General features: G+C 45.6%; 1 protein-coding gene across 3 annotated transcripts in view; it reads right to left on the bottom strand.

Annotated features, from left to right (window-relative positions):
- LOX (lysyl oxidase) overlaps nucleotides 1–24,554 on the bottom strand; it is a 165,881-nt gene that overhangs the window by 128,923 nt on the left and 12,404 nt on the right. For 2 of the 3 annotated variants that reach the window (XM_068247010.1, XM_068247019.1), the window contains exon 1: nucleotides 10,758–11,580. The exons of the other annotated variant lie outside the window; for it this stretch is intronic. In XM_068247010.1, the coding sequence (XP_068103111.1) occupies nucleotides 10,758–11,412 (655 nt within the window). In that variant the 5' untranslated portion in view covers nucleotides 11,413–11,580. Of the gene's footprint in view, nucleotides 1–10,757; nucleotides 11,581–24,554 lie in introns of those variants that run through there. 3 annotated transcript variants of the gene reach the window in all.

Below are 24,554 nucleotides of genomic sequence, written 5' to 3'. Positions count from 1 at the left end.
AAAATGCATGACCTGGGAGCTACATCACCAAATGTTGGGGGGGGGGGGTACTGTGGCGCTGTCTTTTGGTGCTGTCTGTTACTGAGGCCTGTCATGATGTGCTGCCTGATACTGGGGTCTGTCATGGGGTGCTGTCTTTTACTGAGATCTCTCATGGGGGACTTTCTGATACTAGGCTTTATAATAAGGGGCTGTCTGCCTCTGGTATCTGTCATAGAGGCCTGGTCTTTCACCAGAACATTACATAATCATGTTTCAGTTTGACAGAGGATTCACTAAGGACAGGTCCTGTCTCACAAACCATGCTAAGCTTTTAAGAAGTGTTGAATAAAAATTTGGATTTTGGGAAAGTGATATAGTATATTTGGACTTTGCAAAGGCTGTTCCCCACAATAACCTGGTGAGGAAGCTTAGGAAACAGGGACAAGGAGAAACTGTGTGTATGTGGATAGAGAACTGGTTAGGGGTTGAAGGCAAAGAGTGGTGGTAAACACTCAAAATGTGAAACTCTTAGCAGTGGGGTACCGCAAAGGTCAGTGTTTGGTTCAATTCTCTTCAATTAATTTATTAATGTCTAGCTGATGGCCCGGTGTTGCCCAAGTATGTATTTGGCTGGTGTTGGCACCGCCCACTTTTTCTAACTCTAACACATACAGCAATTACTCAATGACCTAGTTTGTGAGCTTTGCGGTCTTTCGCATCAATAATTTGCATTGAAATGAAACAAATCTGATTGGCTGTGGCTCCACCCCCTTTTCTGAATTTGAACCCCAGTCACCCAATGAGCACCTGTACCAGGTGTGAGCTTGAGACATTAACAGTGCAAAAATGGCAGCAATTGATTAAATATTCCCCTTGAAAATGAATAGAGGAATTTTGATTGGATTTTGTAGGCTCCACCCACTTTTCTGAATATTAATTACAGTCACCCAGTGACCAACTGTGCAAAGTTTGAGAACCCTACCATTAACAGTGTAAGAATGGCTGCTGTTTTACATTTTATTTGTCTCCACCCACTTTTTTCTTTTTTTATTTATTGAGCTTATGGGGATAAAAAGTATCCTATACGTTATTCCAAGTAATGTACTATGTGTGTACCAAATTTCATTTAAATCTGTTCAGCCATTGTTGCGTGATTGAGTAACAAACATCCAAACCTTCGCATTTATAATATTATTGAGATTTAGCAGGTGGAACAGAGAGTAATGTAGCCATCTTTGCAGATAGTACAAAATTATGCAGAATTATCAACACTAAGATGGATAGTGAGTGACATATTACAACAGGATCTTGAGAACATGGTCATGTGGTTAGGCACATTTCAGATTAAATGTAATGTTATTTATTTAATGTAAAGTCATGCACCTTGGATGTACCAATGATAGACCACCATATAAAATAAATGGTATATGGCTGGGAACATCAGATTTGGAGAAGGACTTCAGAATACTGGTTGAGAACAAGTGAAGTAACCATATACAATGCTAAGCAGCAGTGGCTAAAGCAAATAAAATTCTGGGATGCATAAAACGGGAAATAAAATCTCGAGATGCCAATATACTAGTCCCTTTGTATAAATCACTTCTGAGGCCACATCTTGAGCATGGGTTGCAGTTTTAGGAATCACATTATAGAAAGGACATTGACCTTCTAGAACGCGTACAAAGATGGGCAAATAAATTAATCAGAGGGATGGAACATCTCACTTACCAAGAAAGGTTTGACAAACTGGGCTTAGCTTGGAAATAAGGGGACTGAGAGGTGACCTGATTAACATGGTAAAGACATCAGAGGGCAATATAAAAGCTTGGCAGATTACATTTTTGGCCCTAGGTTTGTACAGCAGACAATGGGACATGATCTGCGTATGGAAGAAACAAATTTATGCCATCTATTTAGAAAGGAATCCTTCACAGTAAGAGTGGTTAAAGCTAATGGCAATCCATATTTAAATAAAAAAAAGTCAGATACTCACCTAAGGAGAGGGAAGGCTCGGGTCCTAATGAGCCTTCCCTCTCCTCTCCCGGTGCCCTCGGTGCTGCGCTGGCTCCCCTGTTCAAATCCCCTGCCGCTGGGACTTCGGAAGTCTTTGGGAGCCGAGTCCTCCCGAAGACAGGCAGCTCTATACTGTGCACGTGCGAGTGCATCATAGAGGGGGCTCGCACGTGCGCAGTGTGGAGCGGCCAGTCTTCGGGAGCACTCGGGCTCCCGAAGCATTTCCGAAGCCTCCCTTTAGCGGGGAAACAGCGGTATTTGACCGAAACGGTCGAATACCGCTAGGGGAAGCCAGCGGAACAGTGGGGACTGGGAGAGGAGAGGGAATGCTCCAGGGGCGTTTCTAGGGTCCTTGGAGATCGGGCGCGGCAAAAAATGGGCGTGGCCATGCGGTGAGTGGGCGTGGCCATGGGTGGGGCCAAATGTACATGAACTTAGCAGCGGTGCAAGCTACAGATAATGGGCCTGCCCATCGAAATATTGAATGGAGCCCCCTGTCCTTTATTTGGATAATTTACAATCAGTATAGGCATAGATCAAAGATGTATACGCACATACAATTTTGATTGGTCAATTACTGACCCCCAATTTTACCACCCCCGTGCAGTAAGTGGGCCAACAGACAATGAATTTTATGAACAGAGCTAAAATTGGCTAATCAAAATTGTATGTGTGTACCAGGCTTTACAGCTAATACTGTACATACTGAAAGTAGCAGGGATCAGCATACAATATAGCTGGTTTACAATCAGTAAAGGCACAGAGTATCACCTTACACTGTACACACTGGAGGTAAATCAGCACACAGTGCAGCAACTAGAGAACAGCGTATACTGTACATACTGTAGGCAGCAGAATTCAGCACACTGCAGCTAGCGTGCCAAAAATATGAGGATCACGTTGTGCGGCGTGCTTATCGTGCCGCACCGAAAAATGGGTGGGCCATAGACCAGAATATAGGTGTGGTCACGGCTGGGTGGAAACAAATTTACATGAACCTAGCAATGGTGGGACATTAGATTATGACAGTGGTGCAGAACCTTTTGGAGGCCGAGTGCCCAAACTGCAACCCAAAAGTCACTTATCTATCGCAAAGTGGCAACAGCAATTTAAACTAAATACTGTACAAACGTTTTAACTCATACATGAACATTATGGAAAATCCAAGTTGAAAATAAACTGTGAAGATAAACAATTTCATCCATCCTACTCCTGAAAAATGTATTCAATTTTTTAGGAACCTCCCAGTTTTATTTTCTGTTTTAAAAAGCTAAAAAAGTATGTTTATTGCTATTGTCTCATATGATAAGGATTCATCTTTTCCCATAGTCTCGCAGTTAGCAATCATGTGACCCCCAACAAGACAAATTCAGCAATCATGAGGCCCCCAACAAATCATGAGGCCCCCAACAAGACAAATTCAGCAATCTTGAGGCCCCCAACAAATCATAAGGCTCCCAACAAGACAAATTCAGCAGTCATGAGGCACATAAATAGACAGCATTTCACATAAATAGGCAGAATCCCCCCTTAATATGGTAGCCCCCACGTTAGGTAGTGAGTGACAGGGACCCCCAGGTTAGCTAGTGAGTGACAGGCGCCTCCAGTTAGGTAGTGAGTGACAGGGACCCCGATAGTGAGTGCCAGGGAGCCCCTTCAGGTAGTGAGTGAGTGCCAGGGAGCCCCTTCAGGTAGTGAGTGAGTGCCAGGTAGCCCCTTCAGGTAGTGAGTGAGTGCCAGGGAGCCCCTTCAGGTAGTGAGTGAGTGCCAGGGAGCCCCTTCAGGCAGTGAGTGAGTGCCAGGGAGCCCCTTCAGGCAGTGAGTGAGTGCCAGGGAGCCCCTTTAGGCAGTGAGTGAGTGCCAGGGAGCCCCTTTAGGCAGTGAGTGAGTGCCAGGGATCCCCTTTAGGCAGTGAGTGAGTGCCAGGGAGCCCCTTTAGGCAGTGAGTGAGTGCCAGGGAGTCCCTTCAGGCAGTGAGTGAGTGCCAGGGAGCCCCTTCAGGCAGTGAGTGAGTGCCAGGGAGCCCCTTCAGGCAGTGAGTGAGTGCCAGGGAGCCCCTTCAGGCAGTGAGTGAGTGCCAGGGAGCCCCTTCAGGCAGTGAGTGAGTGCCAGGGAGCCCCTTTAGGGAGTGAGTGAGTGACAGGGAGGACCTTTAGGGAGTGAGTGAGTGACAGGGAGGACCTTTAGGTAGTGAGTGAGTGCCAGGGAGCCCCTTTAGGGAGTGAGTGAGTGAGTGAGTGAGTGAGTGACAGGGAGGCCCTTTAGGGAGTGAATGAGTGAGTGACAGGGAGGCCCTTTAGGGAGTGAGTGAGTGACAGGAAGGGCCTTTAGGGAGTGAGTGAGTGAGTGAGTGAGTGAGTGACAGGGAGGCCCTTTAGGGAGTCAGTGAGTGCCAGGGAGCCCCTTTAGGGAGTGAGTGCCAGAGGGAGCCCCTTTAGGGAGTGAGTGAGTGCCAGGGAGCCCCTTTAGGGAGTGAGTGAGTGCCAGGGAGCCCCTTTAGGGAGTGAGTGAGTGTCAGGGAGCCCCTTTAGGGAGTGAGTGAGTGCCAGGGTGAGCCCCTTTAGGGAATGAGTGAGTGCCAGGGGGAGCCCCTTTAGGGAGTGAGTGAGTGCCAGGGAGCCCCTTTAGGGAGTGAGTGAGTGCCAGGGGGAGCCCCTTTAGGGAGTGAGTGAGTGCCAGGGAGCCCCTTTAGGGAGTGAGTGAGTGCCAGGGAGCCCCTTTAGGGAGTGATTGAGTGCCAGGGAGCCCCTTTAGGGAGTGAGTGAGTGCCAGGGGGAGCCCCTTTAGGGAGTGAGTGAGTGCCAGGGAGCCCCTTTAGGGAGTGAGTGAGTGAGTGCCAGGGGGAGCCCCTTTAGGGAGTGAGTGAGTGCCAGGGAGCCCCTTTAGGGAGTGAGTGAGTGCCAGGGAGCCCCTTTAGGGAGTGAGTGAGTGCCAGGGAGCCCCTTTAGGGAGTGAGTGAGTGCCAGGGAGCCCCTTTAGGGAGTGATTGAGTGCCAGGGAGCCCCTTTAGGGAGTGAGTGAGTGCCAGGGAGGCCCCCCCCCCCCCGCCGCCGCCGCTGCTCCCCCCACCCCCTTACCTTGTAGCAGACCTCAGGATCAGCGGCGACCCGACCAGTAAGAGCGGGCGCTGGACGCACCCGCTCGATATGCGGAAGTGATGTCACTTCCGCATATCAGTGCGGGCGCTGGGTCCTAGCGCCCGCACGATTGGTCGCCGGCTCGCCGCCTGATCCTGAGGTCTGAGTGACGCGGCGGCTGGAGGGAGCCGCTGCCAGAGGGGGCCGGGCGGAGATCCGTGGCACCCCAGGATAGATTGGGGGCACGTGCCCCCCCAAAACAGGGCTAGCGACGCCCCTGGAATGCTCTATGGGACCCAAAGCCTCCCTCTCCTTAGGTGAGTATCTAACTTTTTTATTTAAATTTTGGTTCCCATTAGATTTAAAATCTGGAATATCTTACCTCAGGAGGAACTTATGGCAGACTCTATAGTTGCATTTGAAGAGGGCTTTCAAGCTTTTCTTGCATTGAAGGGCACCCACAGCTATAATTTCTAGGTTATTTCCAGGAGAGTTGATCCAGGGCCATGGAGTCAGGAAGGAAGGAATTTTCCCTTTTAAGTCTAATTGTCCTATGCCTTTTAAGGTTTTTTGCCTTCCTCCCTCTGGATCAACTGGGATATGTGCAGGTTCAGGACAGGGTTTTTTTTCTTACTTTTTGGTTGAACTCAATGGACAGATGTATTTTTTCAACTAAACTATGTTACTATATTATTAGGGAGAAATGCCTGCCTAATTTTGTTATTGTATAGACAGTTGCTTTGTTGTTATTTGGGGATATGTTATGTCCTAATTGCTTTTTGGAAGACTTTTAAATGCTGACCCATTTCTTTGACCATTGACCTGAGTCATTTCTCTTGTTACTGTATGACTGCTCTATTTCCACATCTCATTATTATTGGCCAAGTCTCACTACAGGGAGAGCATGTCCACTTCAAATGTTGGCCTCCATCTCACCACAAGCAAGACTGGGCACTTCCAGTTTGTGTGTGCAGCTGCTGTGGACCTGAGAAAGCGGGCAGGTCCCACTTTGTCCAATAACATTGTTGCCTTTAAACCTTCAACCTGGGATAATATTGTTTCATTACCAAAGTTTACCGATTGCATACCACATCGGTGCACCTGCTCCTATTTTCTGTACAGTTTACCCTCTCCCCAGGTGTGTCCCCTGTGATAATTATCCAGTGGTCCTTTTTCTTGTACGTGGCCAAACCTTTCCTGAAGAGGAATCTGCGTGGAGATGGAATTCTCACCTGCCTGATACTGTGATTGCCTAAAAGCAAGTTCTAATGCTCCCCGTTATCTAAAATGTAAATACAAAAAATAAGACTTATTCATTGCTGTCTCTCTTCCTATTAGAGGGATTTTCATCATTTCATCACTCACTGTCAGGAGAGGAGCTGAGAAACTGAAGAGGTGTCTCCCATCTTTAAAACTGGAATTTGAACCATTTTTGATCCTAGGTCAAACTAAAATGTGCGGTTGGTGATGACCTTCAATATAACAATGCCTAGATCAGTGATTGTGTGTAGAGGTTACTAACCCATTCCATATCAGACAGACAGACACAGAACATTTATATCATGCTTTTCTCCAGGTGGACTCAAAGCGCCAAAGCTGCAGCCACTAGGGCACTCTCAGTAGGCAGTAGCAGTGTTAGGGAGTCTAGTTTAAGGACTCCTTACTGAATAAGAAGGGCTGAAATTCGAATACTGGTCCCCTGTGTCAGAGGCAGAGCACTTAACCAGTACACTTTCCAGCCACAGCCACTTATCAACCAACAAGATCACACATATCAGCAATAAGATCACAAAATGCATCTAATGTTCATAAAATGCATGCAATTTACTCATATTTCAGATAGAAATGACATCGATACAGTAGTTGGAGATGTTTCTCAGTCCTTACTGTTTCTCTAAATGATTTAGTCAGAACCTACCTGACTACCAAAAGATTACGTATGATGAATTTGAGGTTAGATTTTACCTGACCTGACTGCCTCAGAGGTAATACGGATTTCATACTTTACATGTTTACTACATACACCCCCCAGTATGGCGCTGCTGGCACCTGAGGAATACTTTAAAGAGAATCTGTATTGTTAAAATCGCACAAAAGTAAACATACCAGTGTGTTAGGGGACATCTCCTATTACCCTCTGTCACAATTTCGCCGCTCCTCGCCGCATTAAAAATGGTTAAAAACAGTTTTAAAAAGTTTGTTTATAAACAAACAAAATGGCCACCAAAACAGGAAGTAGGTTGATGTACAGTATGTCCACACATAGAAAATACATTCATACACAAGCAGGCTGTATACACCCTTCCTTTTGAATCTCAAGAGATCATTTGTGTGTTTCTTTCCCCCTGCAGCTATCTTCCACTGAAGTGTCAGGCTGTTTCTTCCTGCAGAGTGCAGACAGCTTTGCCTGTATGTAATTCCTCAGTATGTGAAAGCCCAGCCAGCTCAGAGGAGGATTTATCCAGCTTGTAAAAGATAAGAGAGAAGAGAGAAGCTGTCCTAATCTAAATAATACATAGGCAGTGTGCAGAGAGGGGCTTGGAGGGGGGAGATGCATCACAGAACCACAACACTGAAGAACTTGGCAGCCTTCCAGACACAGGCTGACAAGTCTGACAAGAGAGAGATAAGTTGATTTATTACAGAGATGGTGATAGTAGAACATGCTGCAGTAAGCCAGAACACATTAGAACAGCTTTTGGAACTTGTAGGATGATAAAAAAACAGGATGCAATTTTTGTTACGGAGTCTCTTTAAGACTGCTCTTTACCTTGATATGTAGCTAATACTCCAGTGGTGGAAGGATGATCTACCTTCAACATGAAGAGATCTAGTTGACCCTCATGAATGAGAAGATTCTTAGATGAGAAGAATTGATTTAATTCCATTTTAAATTCCTAAAAAAGAAGAAGGGGTGTGAACTGGCCTGTAGTAAACACCTTTTCTGGACCATCCATAAGGTAACTCTGCTTAGGAAAAAATTCCAAGGTCTGCCTCATGGGGGCAATTGTAGGAGAGTGATATCATCTGTAACCTGTATACTATGCATGTTAAGTCAGGGTGCACAGGCACATGCAGGACTCATATCTCAAGGCAGAAGATGCCAGTCTCTCGCGTCGGTTCCCTTTCATAAATGTGATCTTTATGATTGCTTAAAATAACACTCTAATGAAAAAAGTGTGTCTATTGGGTACTTACCTCAGGAGGGGGAAGCATCTGGATCTTAAAGAGGCTTCCCCCATCCTCCTTACCCAACGCGCACCAGCACAGAGACCCCCGAACTATCCGCAACTATAACAAGCCTGTCATGTGCATCCCGTAGAAGCAGTAGCGGCTTTCCAATGTGTTTCGACAGAAAAAGCAGAAGCTGATCAATCTGCTCTACTGCACAGGCTCAGTATGCTATTTTGCCGGAGCCTGAACGGAAAGCTGCAAGTGTGCATGCGCGAGGTGTGTCACAGAATTGTTATGGGTACTGAGCTGGAAGACTACTGCTCCTGTGCGCACCACCAACAAGCTGTTTTGGGGGTGCCAGCGCTGGAACAGGGGTGCTAGGGAGGACAAGGGAAGCCTCTTTAGGATTACCCTCGCAAGGCAAGTAGCCCCTCGGGCACTTTTTGTCCTTGCAGGTCCACTTTAATAAATATTGCCCCAGTTTGTTTGAGTCACATTGCATTTGCAAATTACAATTTAGGAGGCAGATATTAACTGCAGAATGAAGTCTATGATTCCTCCTCTCACTCCTCCCCCTCCTTTACTCTATTGTTGTACAGAAACTACATAACTTTTATTTTAGCAAACAAAACCCTGCAGTGCAAACAGACTGCACACTTCTCAGACTGGAATGGATGACATAAGTGCAATGTCAGCAGTTTATGGGGATGTAAAGAGGAGTAGCCAAGAGGCCAGACACGCCTTTGGGATTTTAGCAGGACACGCATTCTTCTGCTGCTGAACTATGCTGTATGTAAATCACCGTGTTCTCCTATGAGTTTTGTAATGTAACTGGTAGGAATAGTTAATCACCCTTTCATATATAAGTGACACTGAGCATATTTCCTACATCCTGATCATCAGTGTCAAACAGTGATAGCCTGAAACCTGTTTTCCAATTCCAATTATGTCATATTGTATATAACCTTGTCTGGACTGTGAAAATAAGGATTCTTAACTCATACTGATCTCTCATTAAACGATTGTCACAACCTTATTTGAGATGTCTTTATTTGCAATTAAAAAATCCACTCTTAGTGTGCTATAGATTTATATTTTCAACGTTTAGACCTTGATATCCTTATGTATATCATCTTTCTTGTTACTAGGACGGGCTAGAAACATCTAAGAGTGATTCTGACTGACAAGGAACTGAACAAGCTCTACAATCAGATAATCCATGCATGCCACAGAAATTAGTGTAATGTGAGTGTAAGCTCCTTTATGGAAGTACATGCTTTACTAATACAACAAAGACAATCGTAGACTGAAACATGACTGTGTCCCTGTCCAAGTCCTGGAAACATCAGCCAATGAAATACAAGTCATCATGTCTGTTTTGTGCATATACAGGTTGTGATAGTTGTGCTAACTATAGATATATAAGCTATTTTTAAACCCTTAGGACTGATGCCTAAATGCATGCCAGATGTGAACCATAGTAGCTAAAAAAGGCGACTTCCAACGCAGGAAAAACACAAAACTAATAGTTAAGATGCCATTTAAAAGACTACAAAAAAACATAACTTGATTTGTTTATTCCAACGTGTCCTTTAAATATTGCTGGCTGACTTACTGGTAGCTTATACAGACTTAAGTGGCTAGCTTGACTTAGGGCATCCTTTGGGTTAAATTAGCTTCAGCACATGTGTAATTCAATGCTCCATGTGTGTCAGGAATGAAATGAATGAGCTGGCCACCCTTTGTTGGCTTTTTCTATAGGACTTATGATGAACAGTGCTTAATATCTGCTCTTCTGCATCTCAAGTCCTATGCTATACATCTCTATTTATGATGATCATGTAAGCCAGATATGATATATTCCCATTCATAAATACATCATACATAACTGTGACGTTTAGCAGATGTATAGTAATCATGTGTGAAATGTAGTTTGCAGATGTGTGAATGGTTGTATATGCCAAGAGCTGTGAAACAATGCAAGATATCACATTACAATACATTGAATCTGGAAAGCAAAAGGTTCATTATTTTAACTCTACGCTAGACTATTAAAGCAAGCCATGTAAGCATATGATATATAAGGCATGGTCTTTGTATACTATTATTGTTCAGAATTATACATATATCTGCTGCTACATGAAAAAAATGCCCCCTTGAGGTTGTACTTTTTCCTACAATTCAGTTCTAAACATTCCATACAAAAAGATTGGTGGAGGTCCTATAGAACCACATTATTACCCTACAGGAAATGAATATGCCCATTTGGACTGACTGATGAAGTTGTTCAGTCATTTTACCACTTCTTTTTTTTTTACTTTGCATAGTTAAGCTTAAGCCCCTAATTGCACTATGCATGTACACTTCAACACTGCAACAGCTGCAGGCTATGGATGTCTCAGGTGAGATTTAACTACAAACATTAGTGCTTAAATTATTTATGATTTGCCTATTAAGCAAAAAGAACATTTTTTTAATGTTCAAGTCAGTTAGTACTTCTTGACACCTTACCATACTGATGATAGCGAGTACCATAGCCGGGTCTCTGCCTGTCAGACTGTCTTGGCCTGTCGTAGGTGTCATAGTAGTTGTAGTAGGGATTGTCTTCACTGTATTTGTAAGGGTTGTAGGGGTCATCTCCTTGCATCATGTCCAGCCTGGCTCTGTTGCTTGTGGTGGCATTCACTCTCTGAGTCTGCTGGGCATCAGATGGCTGTGATGCACCTTGTCTCCTTTGAGCACTACTGTCCTGTCTGCTCCTCTGTCTTCCAGCAGCATCCTCTCCTTGGCTTCTTCTGTTAGCCTGGAACCAAAGAAGACTTCCTGAATCGCTTGCCTGGCTTGAGCTTGAAGTTCGTCGGGTTTCACCCTGTGGAGTTTCAGACCTGGGAGGCTGTGGTCTTTCTGGAGAGGTGCTGTTTCTGCTGCTCAGTAACAGTAAAGGGTTACTAGGAGGTGAACTGGAGCCCGAGGTTCTTCTTGAAGGCTGATATGCAGCTCCTTGGCTCAGCAGGCTGTAAACTCTCCTATTGTTCTGCCATTGCACCCTCTGCCTCCATAGGGGATTTGGGCCATTGGCTAGTTGCTGGTGCTGGCAGGCACCTTCCAAAATGCAGTAGATGTACACAGCAAGCTGCAGTAGAAACATGCTTTTTGAGAAATACATTCTTCTGAATGAAAGTGTAAAGAGTTAAGGTCTTACTGAAAAGATATTCTTAGCATGCAGTGGTGTGAGCCTGATAACTGGAGCTGCTACTTTATATAATGGGTTAGCAGCACGTCTTTTAGGCAAGAGAGACAAGTAAGCCACTCATCTTTCTATGCCTTTTGCTGGTGCTTGTACTGGTGCACAGAGGGGAGGAGTGATGGGAGTTTTTTTAAAGTTTCTGGGACGTTTTATAAAGTTACACAAGGCTTGCTGGCTGCCTGCCCCCTCTGTTATTTGTTCATATAATACGATTGAGAACGTGCAGCTTAACATATCTCTCAGACCTGCCTTTCCAGAGGACATACTGAAACTGTTACATAGAAAGGGATCTGTCACAGTGTCCATCTGAAATGTCAGACATGGCTTCGTGGATATTTTATTTTATATTTTATATCAAAAATACATTGGTTGATGGAATACACACATTTTGTAAAGAAAGCACATATTAATGCTGATTCTTTAGCCTTAGACTCACGGTTAGCCATTGTGCACTTGAATTCATGAAAATAATGAAAATCCACTTTGCCAGCAATTCAGTGGATCCATTCCCATAATCCAGGCATAACCAAAGTCTGGCTCGGGTGCCAAATATGGCCTGCTGAGCCATTTCTGGTGCCCCCCAAAGCTCTATACAGCAGTAACAGACACTGATTAGCAGCTGCCAGTGTGCAACAGCCACTGATTAGCAGCCACCACTATGCCAGCAGCAATAACAGCCACTGATTAGCAGCCACCACTATGTCAGCATCAGTAACAGCCACTGATTAGCAGCTGCCACTGTACCAACAGCAGTAACAGACACTGATTAGCAGCTGCCACTCTGCCAGCAACAGTAACAGCCACTGATTAGCAGCCACCACTATGTCAGCATCAGTAACAGCCACTGATTAGCAGCTGCCACTGTGCCAACAGCAGTAACAGTCACTGATTAGCAGCTGCCACTGTGCCTGCAACAGTAACAGCCATTGATTAGCAGCTGCCACTGTGTCAGCAGCAGTAACAGCCACTGATTAGCAGCTGCCACAGTGCTAACTGCACACAATATACGGGTTATTTCCCATGGAATTGTTTTATTTGACAAAATGTCCCAGGCATAGTATACCTAATGGCAATCAGCAAAAATTTGGTTTAATTTCGCTAGTCTGGCCCATTAGTACTCTCAAGAATGGCGATATGGCCCTTAGCCTAAAGAATGTGGACACCCCTGCCATAATCCAATCTGTCAGGATCTTCTCCACCTTGCTAGAAGTAATGACAACACTTTTTTATTTTTCTCTCTTTAACTGCTTTAACATTTGTGTGGAGGAGGTACTGGCTGCACTTTAGGGCCAGGAGAGGTTAATGGATGGCTGCAATACTTAAAGGGAACCTGAAGTGAGGAAAATTATTTAAAATAAACACATGATGTACATACAAATGAATATTACATACTAACCTCAACGTCAGTTCCTCTCAGAGGCTTACCATTTTCTTCTTACAGTGATCCCTTCCAGTTCTGACAATATTTTGTCAGAACTGAAATATACCAGTTGCTGTCAGTTATATATCAGCAGCTGTGTTCAAGGTAATGTCCATGTTTTTCTTTGGTGCAAGTGGGTAATATTACAGTTTAACAGTGTGCTGACCAGGAAGCTGTTATGGGGAAAAGGCCAGTTTCAAAATAGAGGACGGAGAAATCCATTGATCACAGTGGACAAACGGGACGCAGGAGAGAAGAAAGAGATTGAGGAGTAGACTGCACAGAAGGTAAGTATGACCTGTGTATGGTTATTTTGACTTTTTATTTTCAGTTCAGGTTCTCTTTAATGCAGTACAGTTATTAACCCCTCCTAGATCCTAAGTGCAGCTGTTAATTCCTCTTGGTCCCTAAGAGCATCCATTAACTTTGCTGGGTAGACTTATACTTGAGTCAATAGATATTCCATTTTAAGAGTCTCAAACATTGGATTCAAATTATATACAAGGTTGACTTGTATTCAAGGATATGCGGGTACTTTATCTGTTCCCCTATTTTTACTCAATGCCGCTGATTTCTACAGTAATGAACAGGGGAGTACTGTGGCAGCTCTGGATTGTCTTGAACTGTAGTTGGCGCTGCACTTCTCTCTTCACCTTGTATCACTGTGATAGACTGGCACCATGGTGCAGCCAGAACACACTACCTCTTAACCCACACCTGCTGGGCTGCTCTAAGAGACTCCTCCCACCCACATATGATGCAATCTCTTAGCAGTCTTTGCAAACTAAGAAATCTGTGGCACAGAGGGTCAATTTTTAAATACTTTTTCATGCTTTTCTATCATAACTCCTACTGCCTGTGCTGACATTGTGGATTTCAATTTTATGTTTGAGGTCTGCTTTAAAATCAGCCTGTTTGTTAACCTCAAGTGGTCTCAATCAACAGTTTTTACACACTGGTTTTCTGTTTGCACAGCTGGCTAACCTACTGGTAAGACTGTTGCCTTTGATGCAGAATTTGAGATACTGACCAGGGTTCGAAATCTTGGCTCAAGCCAGTATGTAAAAAAGTAAGGAATCATTGGGCAAAATCCCTAATAATCCTGGTCACTTGTGGAGCACGCCCTAAGTGGCTGCAGCTCTGGCACTTTGAGTCTGCCAGGAGAAAAGTGCGATATAAATATTCTGTCCCATATGCAATTAATTTTTTCTCCAAAGTTATCTCCTAGGAGATAATTTTTATCTTTTATTTAGAACAACTTTTCACCATTTTACAATTGAAAAGTACTATTAAAATTATTTTGAGTATCTTCCTGCTTGCTGGTGGTTTAAAAAAACATTTTATGACAAGGGGCTTGATTCACAAAAGAGTGCTAACTGTTAGCACGGCCGTTTTCGCGTGAATTTTCGCATCGCGCGCGATCGCGAATTTTCACGCGAAACGATAGCGGTTTTGCGCGCCAACGTGAATTTTCCTATTCGCGTTTGCGCGCAAAAACATTATCGTTTTGCGCGAAAATTTGCGATCGCGCGCGATGTGAAAATTCACGCGAAAACGGCCGTGCTAACAGTTAGCACTCTTTTGTGAATCAAGCCCAAGGTGTGAAAAGATCACCTAGGAGAAAACTCAGGAGAAAAAGTGAATTGCATATGGGCCTCTGTGTCTTGTTTTGTCTAGTCTGTTGGCTCATTTGTTAAGGTGGACATACATCAGGCGACTTGGCAGCCGATCAACCATCCAATTTGATTATTATAATCGAATTGGATGAAAATCGGTGCCGCCAAATGCATGCCCAACCGACAAAGCGACTAATTTCAGGACGGAAATTGGTCACATGGTCTATCGCGCATGCCGCAAGATGTCGGGCCGAAGGTGGTTGGTTGGGTGTGTGGCGGTATGGCGGCGATTTCTGGAACGAGTGACAAGACAACAAAACCCCCACCGCTACCGCCGTAATGTATAAATGTGCCCCCCCCCCATGTGTGCATTTATACGTTACCTGTCCTGTAGCAGCCTCCGCACGGTGTCCGTAATCCTCTGGGCCAGCTATCCGTACACGCTACTGACGCATAGTGTCTGACGTTGGCGCATAGCGTCTGATTGTTTTTTAGTGTACCAGCAGGACTATGGGACGTGCAAGAAGCGCATGCTCCTCTGACAGCAAATGGTTTTGCCCCATTATTTTCCGATTCGATTGTCATAAAAACAAAGTGATTAGTTGACCTTGGGAGAAAAGGACAGATAACTAACCAATGAAAGGGTTATTTGCTGCTGTTTATTCAATTTATACCATTGTGTTTTGGTGCAGTTCTTGCTTTTGGAGCAGATCCTTCATTCATCTAACAAAACAAGAACAGCAGAATTTCCATGATGCCTTACAATTACTGCAACTCCTAGGAGACTGTTAGATTTAGCAAATACCGGTATATAACCAGCACATCTGTAAAACACACCAAATATTAAACGTTATCATGATTGTCTCTTCTCAGCATTCTTTCTTTCAATCTGCACTGTCTCTCAGCTCCTAGCACCTCCATTGCAATATAAATCCACATTCCACAGGGCGATCCCATGTGGAGAATCTTTTGCAAAAGCTATTCAGTTTTATTCCTCAGAAAGGTAAAAAAAAATGCTTAATGCAATCACTACACTACCGGGATAGTCTCCAATTTTGTTTTTTACGAATCATGATGAAAATATTTGTACAGTATATGTTCCATGATAGTGCACTGCTCCTTTCAGAGAATAACAAGGGCTGTGTATGCTGAGGATATTCAGACCCAAACCCTTATACTAATAGACATTAAAACTTAGCCCAAACCCTAACAGCTGTTAGAGTTTAGCCCTACGTCCGTGGAAGCACAACTGCGTGAACCGGCTGTCAGGCTCTTCAATCCCTGCACAAACCATTAGCCTCCAAACGCACACTTGTATGTGTGATGTCACAACTGGTGTGAATTAGAATTGCTCTTTTTGATGACGCAGAATAAATTAGCTTGCAAGCAGTACTGATCTGAAAGTTTCTTCCTTCTACTACGTAAACTTTCTTTTATTTTATAGTAGTTATTTTATAGTATGAAGGAGGTGATCCGACTGATCTACTAGAACAGTCTTTTCTGGTCATCAGTAGAGATGGGCCGAACGGTTCGCCGGCGACCGGTTCCAGGCGAACTTCGGGTGGTTCGCCTTCGCCGGCAAAGGCGAACTTTCCCAGAAGTTCGATTCGCCCCATAATGCTCTATGAGGGTCAAATTTGACCCTCTACATCACAGTCAGCAGGCACATTGTAGCCAATCCGGCTACACTCAGCCCTGGAGCCCCAACCCCCCTTATATAAGGCAGGCTCCGGCGGCCATGACACTCACTCGTGTGCCTGCACATAGAAAGACTAGGGTGAGGTGCTGCAGACTTGTTCTCCTAGGGACAGATTAGTCAGGCTCTTGGCTTCTTAGCTTGCTCCTGGCTGAATGTTATTGCTTTAATAGCACCCCTCATTCAACAGCTCTTTTCAGAGCTAATCCTGTTCGTGTGATCATTTTTTTTTTCTGTGTGTGAAACTGACACTTGTGTTGCTTAGACAGCATTGCTAATTCATAATGTGTGTGTCCCACTGCCAGCAGCCCAGCAGCAGCAGCACATTCAATGACTACCTGTGTGTGTGACAGGGGGCTGCACATTGTACTACCCAGTACTGCATTTACCTACTACTAGTACCTGTTGTGTTTAGTTAACCCACCTCATCACTGCATACACCTAAGTTTGTGTTGAGTGAACCCACCTCGCTGCATATAACTACCTTTTGTGTTGAGTGAACTCACCTCACTGCATATAACTACCTTTGTGTTGAGTGAACTCACCTGACTGCATCTAACTACCTTTTGTGTTCAGTGAACCCACCTCACTGCATATAACTACCTTTGTGTTCAGTGAACTCACCTGACTGCATCTAACTACCTTTTGTGTTCAGTGAACCCACCTCACTGCATATAACTACCTTTGGGTTGAGTAAACTCACCTCACTGCATATAACTACCTTTGTGTTGAGTGAACTCACCTCACTGCATATACAGTGGGTTGCAAAAGTATTCGGCCCCCTTGAAGTTTTCCACATTTTGTCACATTACTGCCACAAACATGAATCAATTTTATTGGAATTCCACATGAAAGACCAACACAAAGTGGTGTACACATTAGAAGTGGAACGAAAATCATACATGATTCCAAACATTTTTTACAAATAAATAACTGCAATGTGGGTTGTGCATAACTATTCGGCCCCCTTTGATCTGAGTGCAGTCAGTTGTCTATAGACATTGCCTGATGAGTGCTAATGACTAAATAGAGTGCACCTGTGTGTAATCTAATGTCAGTACAAATACATCTGCTCTGTGAGGGCCTCAGAGGTTGTCTAAGAGAATATTGGGAGCAACAACACCATGAAGTCCAAAGAACACACAAGACAGGCCAGGGATCAAGTTATTGAGAAATTTAAAGCAGGCTTAGGCTACAAAAAGATTTCCAAAGCCTTGAACATCCCACGGAGCACTGTTCAAGCGATCATTCAGAAATGGAAGGAGTATGGCACAACTGTAAACCTACTAAGACAAGGCCATCCACCTAAACTCACAGGCCGAACAAGGAGAGCGCTGATCAGAAATGCATTCAAGAGGCCCATGGTGACTCTGGATGAGCTGCAGAGATCTACAGCTCAGGTGGGAGACTCTGTCCATAGGACAACTATTAGTCATGCACTGTACAAAGTTGGCCTTTATGGAAGAGTGGAAAGAAGAAAGGCATTGCATAAGAAGTCCCGTTTGCAGGTTGCCACAAGCTATGTGGGGGACACAGCGACCATATGGAAGAAGGTGCTCTGGTAAGATGAGACAACAATGGAACTTTTGGGCCAAAATGCAAAACGCAATGTGTGGTGGAAAACTAACACTGCACATCACTCTGAACACACCATCCCCACTGTCAAATATGGTGGTGGCAGCATCATGCTCGGGGGTGCATCTCTTCAGCAGGGACAGCGAAGCTGGTCAGAATTGATGGGAAGATGGATGGAGCCAAATACAGGGCAAACTTGGAAGAAAGCCTCTTTGAGACTGCAAAAGACTTGAGACTGGGGCGGAGGTTCACCTTCCAGCAGGACAATGACCCTAAACATAAAGCCAGGGCAACAATGGAATGGTTTAAAACAAAATGTTAGAATGGCCCATTCAAAGTCCAGATCTAAATCCAATCAAGAATCTGTGGCAAGATCTGAAAACTGCTGTTCACAAACGCTGTCCATCTAATCTGACTGAGCTGGAGCTGTTTTGCAAAGAAGAATGGGCAAGGATTTCAGTCTCTAGATGTGCAAAGCTGGTAGAGACATACCCTAAAAGACTGGCAGCTGTAATTGCAGCAAAAGGTGGTTCTACAAAGTATTGACTCAGGGGGCCGAATAATTAAGCACACCCCACTTTGCAGTTATTTATTTGTAAAAAATGTTTGGAATGATGTATGATTTTCGATCCACTTCTCACATGTACACCACTTTGTATTGGTCTTTCACGTGGAATTCCAATAAAATTGATGCATGTTTGTGGCAGTAATGTGACAAAATGTGGAAAACTTCAAGGGGGCCGAATAATTTTGCAACCCACTGTAACTACCTTTGGGTTGAGTGAACTCACCTGACTGCATATAACTACCTTTGTGTTCAGTGAACTCACTTGACTGCATCTAACTACCTTTTGTGTTCAGTAAACCCACCTCACTGCATATAACTACCTTTGGGTTGAGAGAACTCACCTGACTGCATATAACTACCTTTGTGTTGAGTGAACTCACCTCACTGCATCCAACTACCTTTTGTGTTCAGTGAACCCACCTCACTGCATATAACTACCTTTGTGTTCAGTGAACTCACCTGACTGCATCTAACTACCTTTTGTGTTCAGTGAACCCACCTCACTGCATATAACTACCTTTGGGTTGAGTGAACTCACCTCACTGCATATAACTACCTTTGTGTTGAGTGAACTCACCTCACTGCATATAACTACCTTTGTGTTCAGTGAACTCACCTGACTGCATCTAACTGCCTTTTGTATTCAGTGATCCCACCTCACTGCATATAACTACCTTTGTGTTGAGCGAACTCACCTCACTGCATCCAACTACCTTTTGTGTTCAGTGAACCCACCTCACTGCATATAACTACCTTTGTGTTCAGTGAACTCACCTGACTGCATCTAACTACCTTTTGTGTTCAGTGAACCCACCTCACTGCATATAACTACCTTTGTGTTGAGTGAACTCACCTCACTGCATCCAACTACCTTTTGTGTTCAGTGAACCCACCTCACTGCATATAACTACCTTTGTGTTCAGTGAACTCACCTGACTGCATCTAACTACCTTTTGTGTTCAGTGAACCCACCTCACTGCATATAACTACCTTTGCGTTGAGTGAACTCACCTCACTGCATATAACTACCTTTGTGTTGAGTGAACTCACCTCACTGCATATAACTACCTTTGTGTTGAGTGAACTCACCTGACTGCATCTAACTACCTTTTGTGTTCAGTGAACCCACCTCACTGCATATAACTACCTTTGGGTTGAGTGAACTCACCTCACTGCATATAACGACCTTTGGGTTGAGTGAACTCACCTGACTGCATCTAACTACCTTTTGCGTTCAGTGAACCCACCTCACTGCATCTACCTACCTTTCAGTTGAGTGAACCCAAATCACTGCATATACATAGCATCCCCCCAAGATGGACAAAATAGACAAACCAGGTAGAGGAAGAGGTAGAGGCAGACCCAGAGGAAGGCCACCTGGCACTGGCAGGTCTGTGTGAGGTGGTGTTGCTGTGATTTCGTGCGGACCTGGCCCAAAGTACAGAGCTCAGAAGAAGGCACGTGCCATCACTTCCCAAAATTGTGAGGACGTGGTTGAGTATTTAACACAGAACACCTCATCTCCCCCAGCCACCAGTGACAACAACAAGCACCACATACGCTGCATTTGACACTTCGCAGGAGTTATTTGGTGTTGAAATCACTGATTCACAGCCAATAATGCTACAACAAAATGAAGGCGCTAAGCAAGTTACAACACCTCATACGTCTGAGTTAGGTGGCAATAGTATGGATGTAATGTGTGAGGAGGGGGATGATGAAGCACCTGATGTTGGTGCAGTTGTGGAGGTGTCTGAGGAAAGTGAAGCTGGGCAGGAGGACTATGATGACGATTATACGGATGCCACGTATGTTCCCAATAGAGGAGATGACCAGGGGGACCGTTCAGAGGGGGAGCCAGAGAGGAGTAGGAGGAGAGGAGTCCATGAAAGAAGCAGAGGGAGCTCGTCCTCAGAAACAGCTGGGGGCAGTGTCCGGCGCCATGTATCGCCAGCTATGGACAGCCAGCCAACATGCCCTTCAAGGTCAGCTGCTGATGCCACCATAGTGCCATCACCCCAGGGGGGCTCAGCGGTTTGGAAATTTTTTAACGGAGAAAAGCCATCTGTTCTCTCTGCCTCCAAAAATTGAGCCGTGGAAAGGCCAACACTCACGTATGGACAAGTGCCTTATGAAGGCACCTGGAGAAAAGGCACAAACAGCTATGGGAAGAACACCTGAGGAAAAGCAGCACCCAAAAGACAAGCCACACTCCTTCTCCTCTTCCTCCTTCAGGTGCATCATCTTCATCCGCTTTCTCCCTTGAACCTTCACAGCCACCCTCCTCCACACCGCCTCTGCCCTTGAGCGGTTCCTACTCCTCTGCCCACAGCAGTAGCCAGGTTTTCCAGTGAAGGAAGTCTTTGAGCGGAAGAAGCCCATTTCGGCCAGTCACCCTCTTGCCTGGCGTCTGACAGCTGGCGTGGCGGAACTATTAGCTCGCCAGCTATTACCATACAAGCTGGTGGAGTCAGAGGCTTTCTGTAAATTTGTGGCCATTGGGACACCGCAGTGGAAGATACCAGGCCGCAATTATTTTGCATGAAAGGCCATACCCAAACTGTACCGTGCAGTTGAGAGGCAAGTGGTGTCATCTATTTCGAAGAGCGTTGGGTCAAGGGTCCACCTGACCACGGATGCCTGGTCTGCCAAGCATGGGCAGGGCCGCTACATTACGTACACAGCCCATTGGGTCAACCTGGTGACCGATGGCAAGCAGGGAGTACGTGGCTACGCAGCGGACCAACTTGTGACACCTCCACGGCTTGCAGGCAGGCCTCCTGCCACCTCCTCTCCTCCTGCTACATCCTCTTCGCTGTCATCCTCCTCCTCCTCCTTGGCTGAGTGACAGTTCAAATCTAGTGGTGCTACCATCTCCCCCTCTCCAGCTACACAGCCCCATCTCCCCAGAGCCTACGCTGCATGCCAGGTATAACGGTGTCACGCCATTTTAGACATGTCTTGCCTTAAAGCGGAGAGTCACACTTGACCAGCTCTCCTGGCTGCTCTTAACAAAGAGGTGGAGCAATGGCTGACCCCGCACAAGCTGGAGATCGGCAACGTGGTGTGTGACAACGGCAGCAATCTCCTTTCCGCTTTGAATTTGGGAAAGCTGACACATGTACCCTGCATGGCACATGTGCTGAATCTGGTCGTGCAAAGATTTGTCTCAAAGTACCCAGGCTTAGAGGACGTCCTGAAGCAGGCCAGGAAGTTGTATGGGCATTTGAGGCGGTCTTACACGGCCATGGCACGCTTTGCAGACATTCAGCAGAGAAACAAGTTGCCGGTGAGACGCCTGATTTGTGATAGCCCGACTCGCTGGAATTCCACCCTGCTCATGTTCTCTCGCCTGCTAGACCAGGAAAAAGCCGTCACCCAGTACCTGTACAATTACAGTAGAAGGACACAATCTGGGAAGATGGGGATGTTGTGGCCCAACAACTGGACACTGATGTGAAATGCTTGCAGGACCATGCGGCCATTTGAGGAGGTGACCAACCTGGTGAGTCGCGCTGAAGGCACCATCAGCAACTTGATCCCCTACGCTTACTTCCTGGAGCATGCCGTGCGTAGAGTGGTGGATGAAGCTGTGGAGGAGCGTGAACAGGAACAGCTACGGCATGAGGAGTCGTGGGATCGATTTTCATCCGAACCAGATGTTTTCTCGACACCTGCGGCACCTGAGGGGGGAGGAGGAGGAAGAAGAGGAGTCGTGTGGGGAAGGAGAGGAGTCAGACTCGGATGATGATGATGAGGAAGGTGTTTCTGTGGAGGAGGAAGAGGCGGCGGCAGAAGAACAACCGCAGCAGCCGTCAGAGGGGGCTTGTGCTGCTCCACGTTCCCGTGGTATTGTTCGTGGCTGGGGGGAGAAAGGGGAGTTGCGTGACGTCACTGTGGAAGAGCAAGAGGAGATGGAGAGTACGTCTGGATCCGACTTTGTGCAGATGGCCTCTTTCATGTTGTCCAGCCTGTTGAGGGACCCCCGTATCAAAAAACCCAAGGGGAATGACCTGTACTGGGTGTCCACGCTTCTAGACCCTCGGTACAGGCAGGGCCGGTTCAAGTAACAATTGGGCCCTAGGGCAAAATTAGCCTTGGGGGCCCCCCAACAGACAACCCCCGACCAAAAAGCGTCATGAGAGGCCCTTTGTTGCAGCCAAATTTCCCTCCTGGGCCCCTGAGCTGGCTGCTGACCCTCCCCCAATCACCTCCCAACTTAACAGACTCTGCAGAGTCCCTGGGAAGCAACAGTTAAGATGGGGAGGGACACCTTGGGGCTGGGAAGCAACAGTAAAGATGGGGAGGGACACCTTGGGGGCCCCTACAGGCTCTGGGGCCCTGGGGCAATTGCCCATTTTTTCCTATGGTAGCTCCGGCCCTGGGTACAGGCACAAAGTGGCAGACCTGTTACCAACTCAACACAAGGCGGAAAGGATGCAGCACTTGTAGAACAAGCTGTCAATGATGCTTTACAATGCGCTTAAGGGTGATGTGACAGTACAACGCAATAAAGGTACCACTGGCAGTAATCCTCCTCCTCCCAAGTCCACGCAGGCAAGGACAGGACGCTCCAGCGATCTCGGGGTGATGTCAGACATGCGGATATTCTTTAGTCCAACGCCTCGCCATAGCCCTTCCGGATCCACCCTCCACCAACGCCTGGACCGGCAGGTAGCCGACTACCTGGCCTTAACTGTGGATGTAAACACTGCGAGCAGCGACGATGCACCCTTGGTCTATTGGGTGCGAAGGCTTGACCTGTGGCCAGAGCTGTCCCAATTTGCCATCCAACTACTCTCTTGCCCTGCCGCAAGCGTCCTGTCAGAAAGGACCTTCAGTGCAGCTGGAGGCATTGTCACTGAGAAGAGAAGTCGCTTAACCGGTTCAGCGCCGCAGTCCGAAAATCTCATGCATCCGAGCAACGTTCACCTCCCATTCATTCGCCTATAACTTTATTGCTACTTATCACAATGAATTGATCTATATCTTGTTTTTTCCGCCACCAATTAGGCTTTCTTTGGGTGCTACATTTTGCTAAGAGCCACTTTACTGTAAATGCATTTTAACAGGAAGAATAAGAAAAAAACGGAAAAAAATCATTGTTTCTCAGTTTTTGGCCATTATAGTTTGAAATTAATATACGCTACCGTAATTAAAACGCATGTATTTTATTTGCCCATCTGTCCCATTTATTACACCATTTAAACGATGTCACTATCACAATTTATGGTGCCGATATTTCATTTTGAAATAAAGGTGCATTTTTTCAATTTGCGTCCATCACTATTTATAAGCTTATAATTTTAAATAATATAATAACATATTCTCTTGACATGCATAATTAAAAAGTTCAGACCCTTGGGTAACTATTTATGTTGTTTTTTTTTTTTTGTAGTATTTTTTTTTTTTTTAATAAAAAAAAGTGTATGTGGGTGATTTTTGGTGTGGGAGGGAAACTGCTAATTTTAAATGTAAAATTATATTATTTTTTAATCAAACATGTATGTGGGTGCAGTTTACTATTTGGCCACAAGATGGCCAAAGTAAAAAAAGTCCTGGATGCGAACGATCTCGCATCCAGGAACTAAAATGCTGGGGAAAAGTTTCCTGGGGGCAGAAATACCGCGCTCTCTGGAGAGAAAGCGTCGGTATTTCTGCGGGGAAGTTAGATCGGTGAATGGGAATTATATTCCCATTCACTGATCGGGGGGCTAGCAGCGGGCGGGGAAAGCAGCAGTGCCTATCTGGACGAGGAAACTCATCCAGATAGGCCGAACTGGTTAAGTCACAACAGTGTTCAGTACCTCACCTTTATCAAAATGATTGAGGCATGGATCCCGGAGGGCTACTGCCCGACTGAAGACTAAGTCAATCCCCACACACAGCATCTCTGCCTGCTGCAGGCTGCTTGACTGCCTTCTCCGCCACCACCAACAGGGTCCAGGATTCTAGGCAGATTCCTGAATTTGCTATACTAATTTTTCTGGGGCATGTACATGCCTGCCTAATTTTTCTGGCTGCACTGCAGGCGGCTGCAACAAAAAAACAAAAGGCATGTACATGTGCCCATCCCCCTTCATGATCATTACCTTGCCGCGGTGAAGGGGCTTGCGTATCACAATGAAGCAATGACCGCCGGCTATATGAGTGTCTCGGGTGGGGGTGGCACACCAAAGATAATAA

Source organism: Hyperolius riggenbachi, chromosome 1 (assembly GCF_040937935.1).
Source record: "Hyperolius riggenbachi isolate aHypRig1 chromosome 1, aHypRig1.pri, whole genome shotgun sequence".
Taxonomy (NCBI): domain Eukaryota; kingdom Metazoa; phylum Chordata; class Amphibia; order Anura; family Hyperoliidae; genus Hyperolius; species Hyperolius riggenbachi.
The sequence above is the reverse complement of the archived record's forward strand: the minus strand, read 5'-3'. Positions and strand labels throughout refer to the sequence as shown.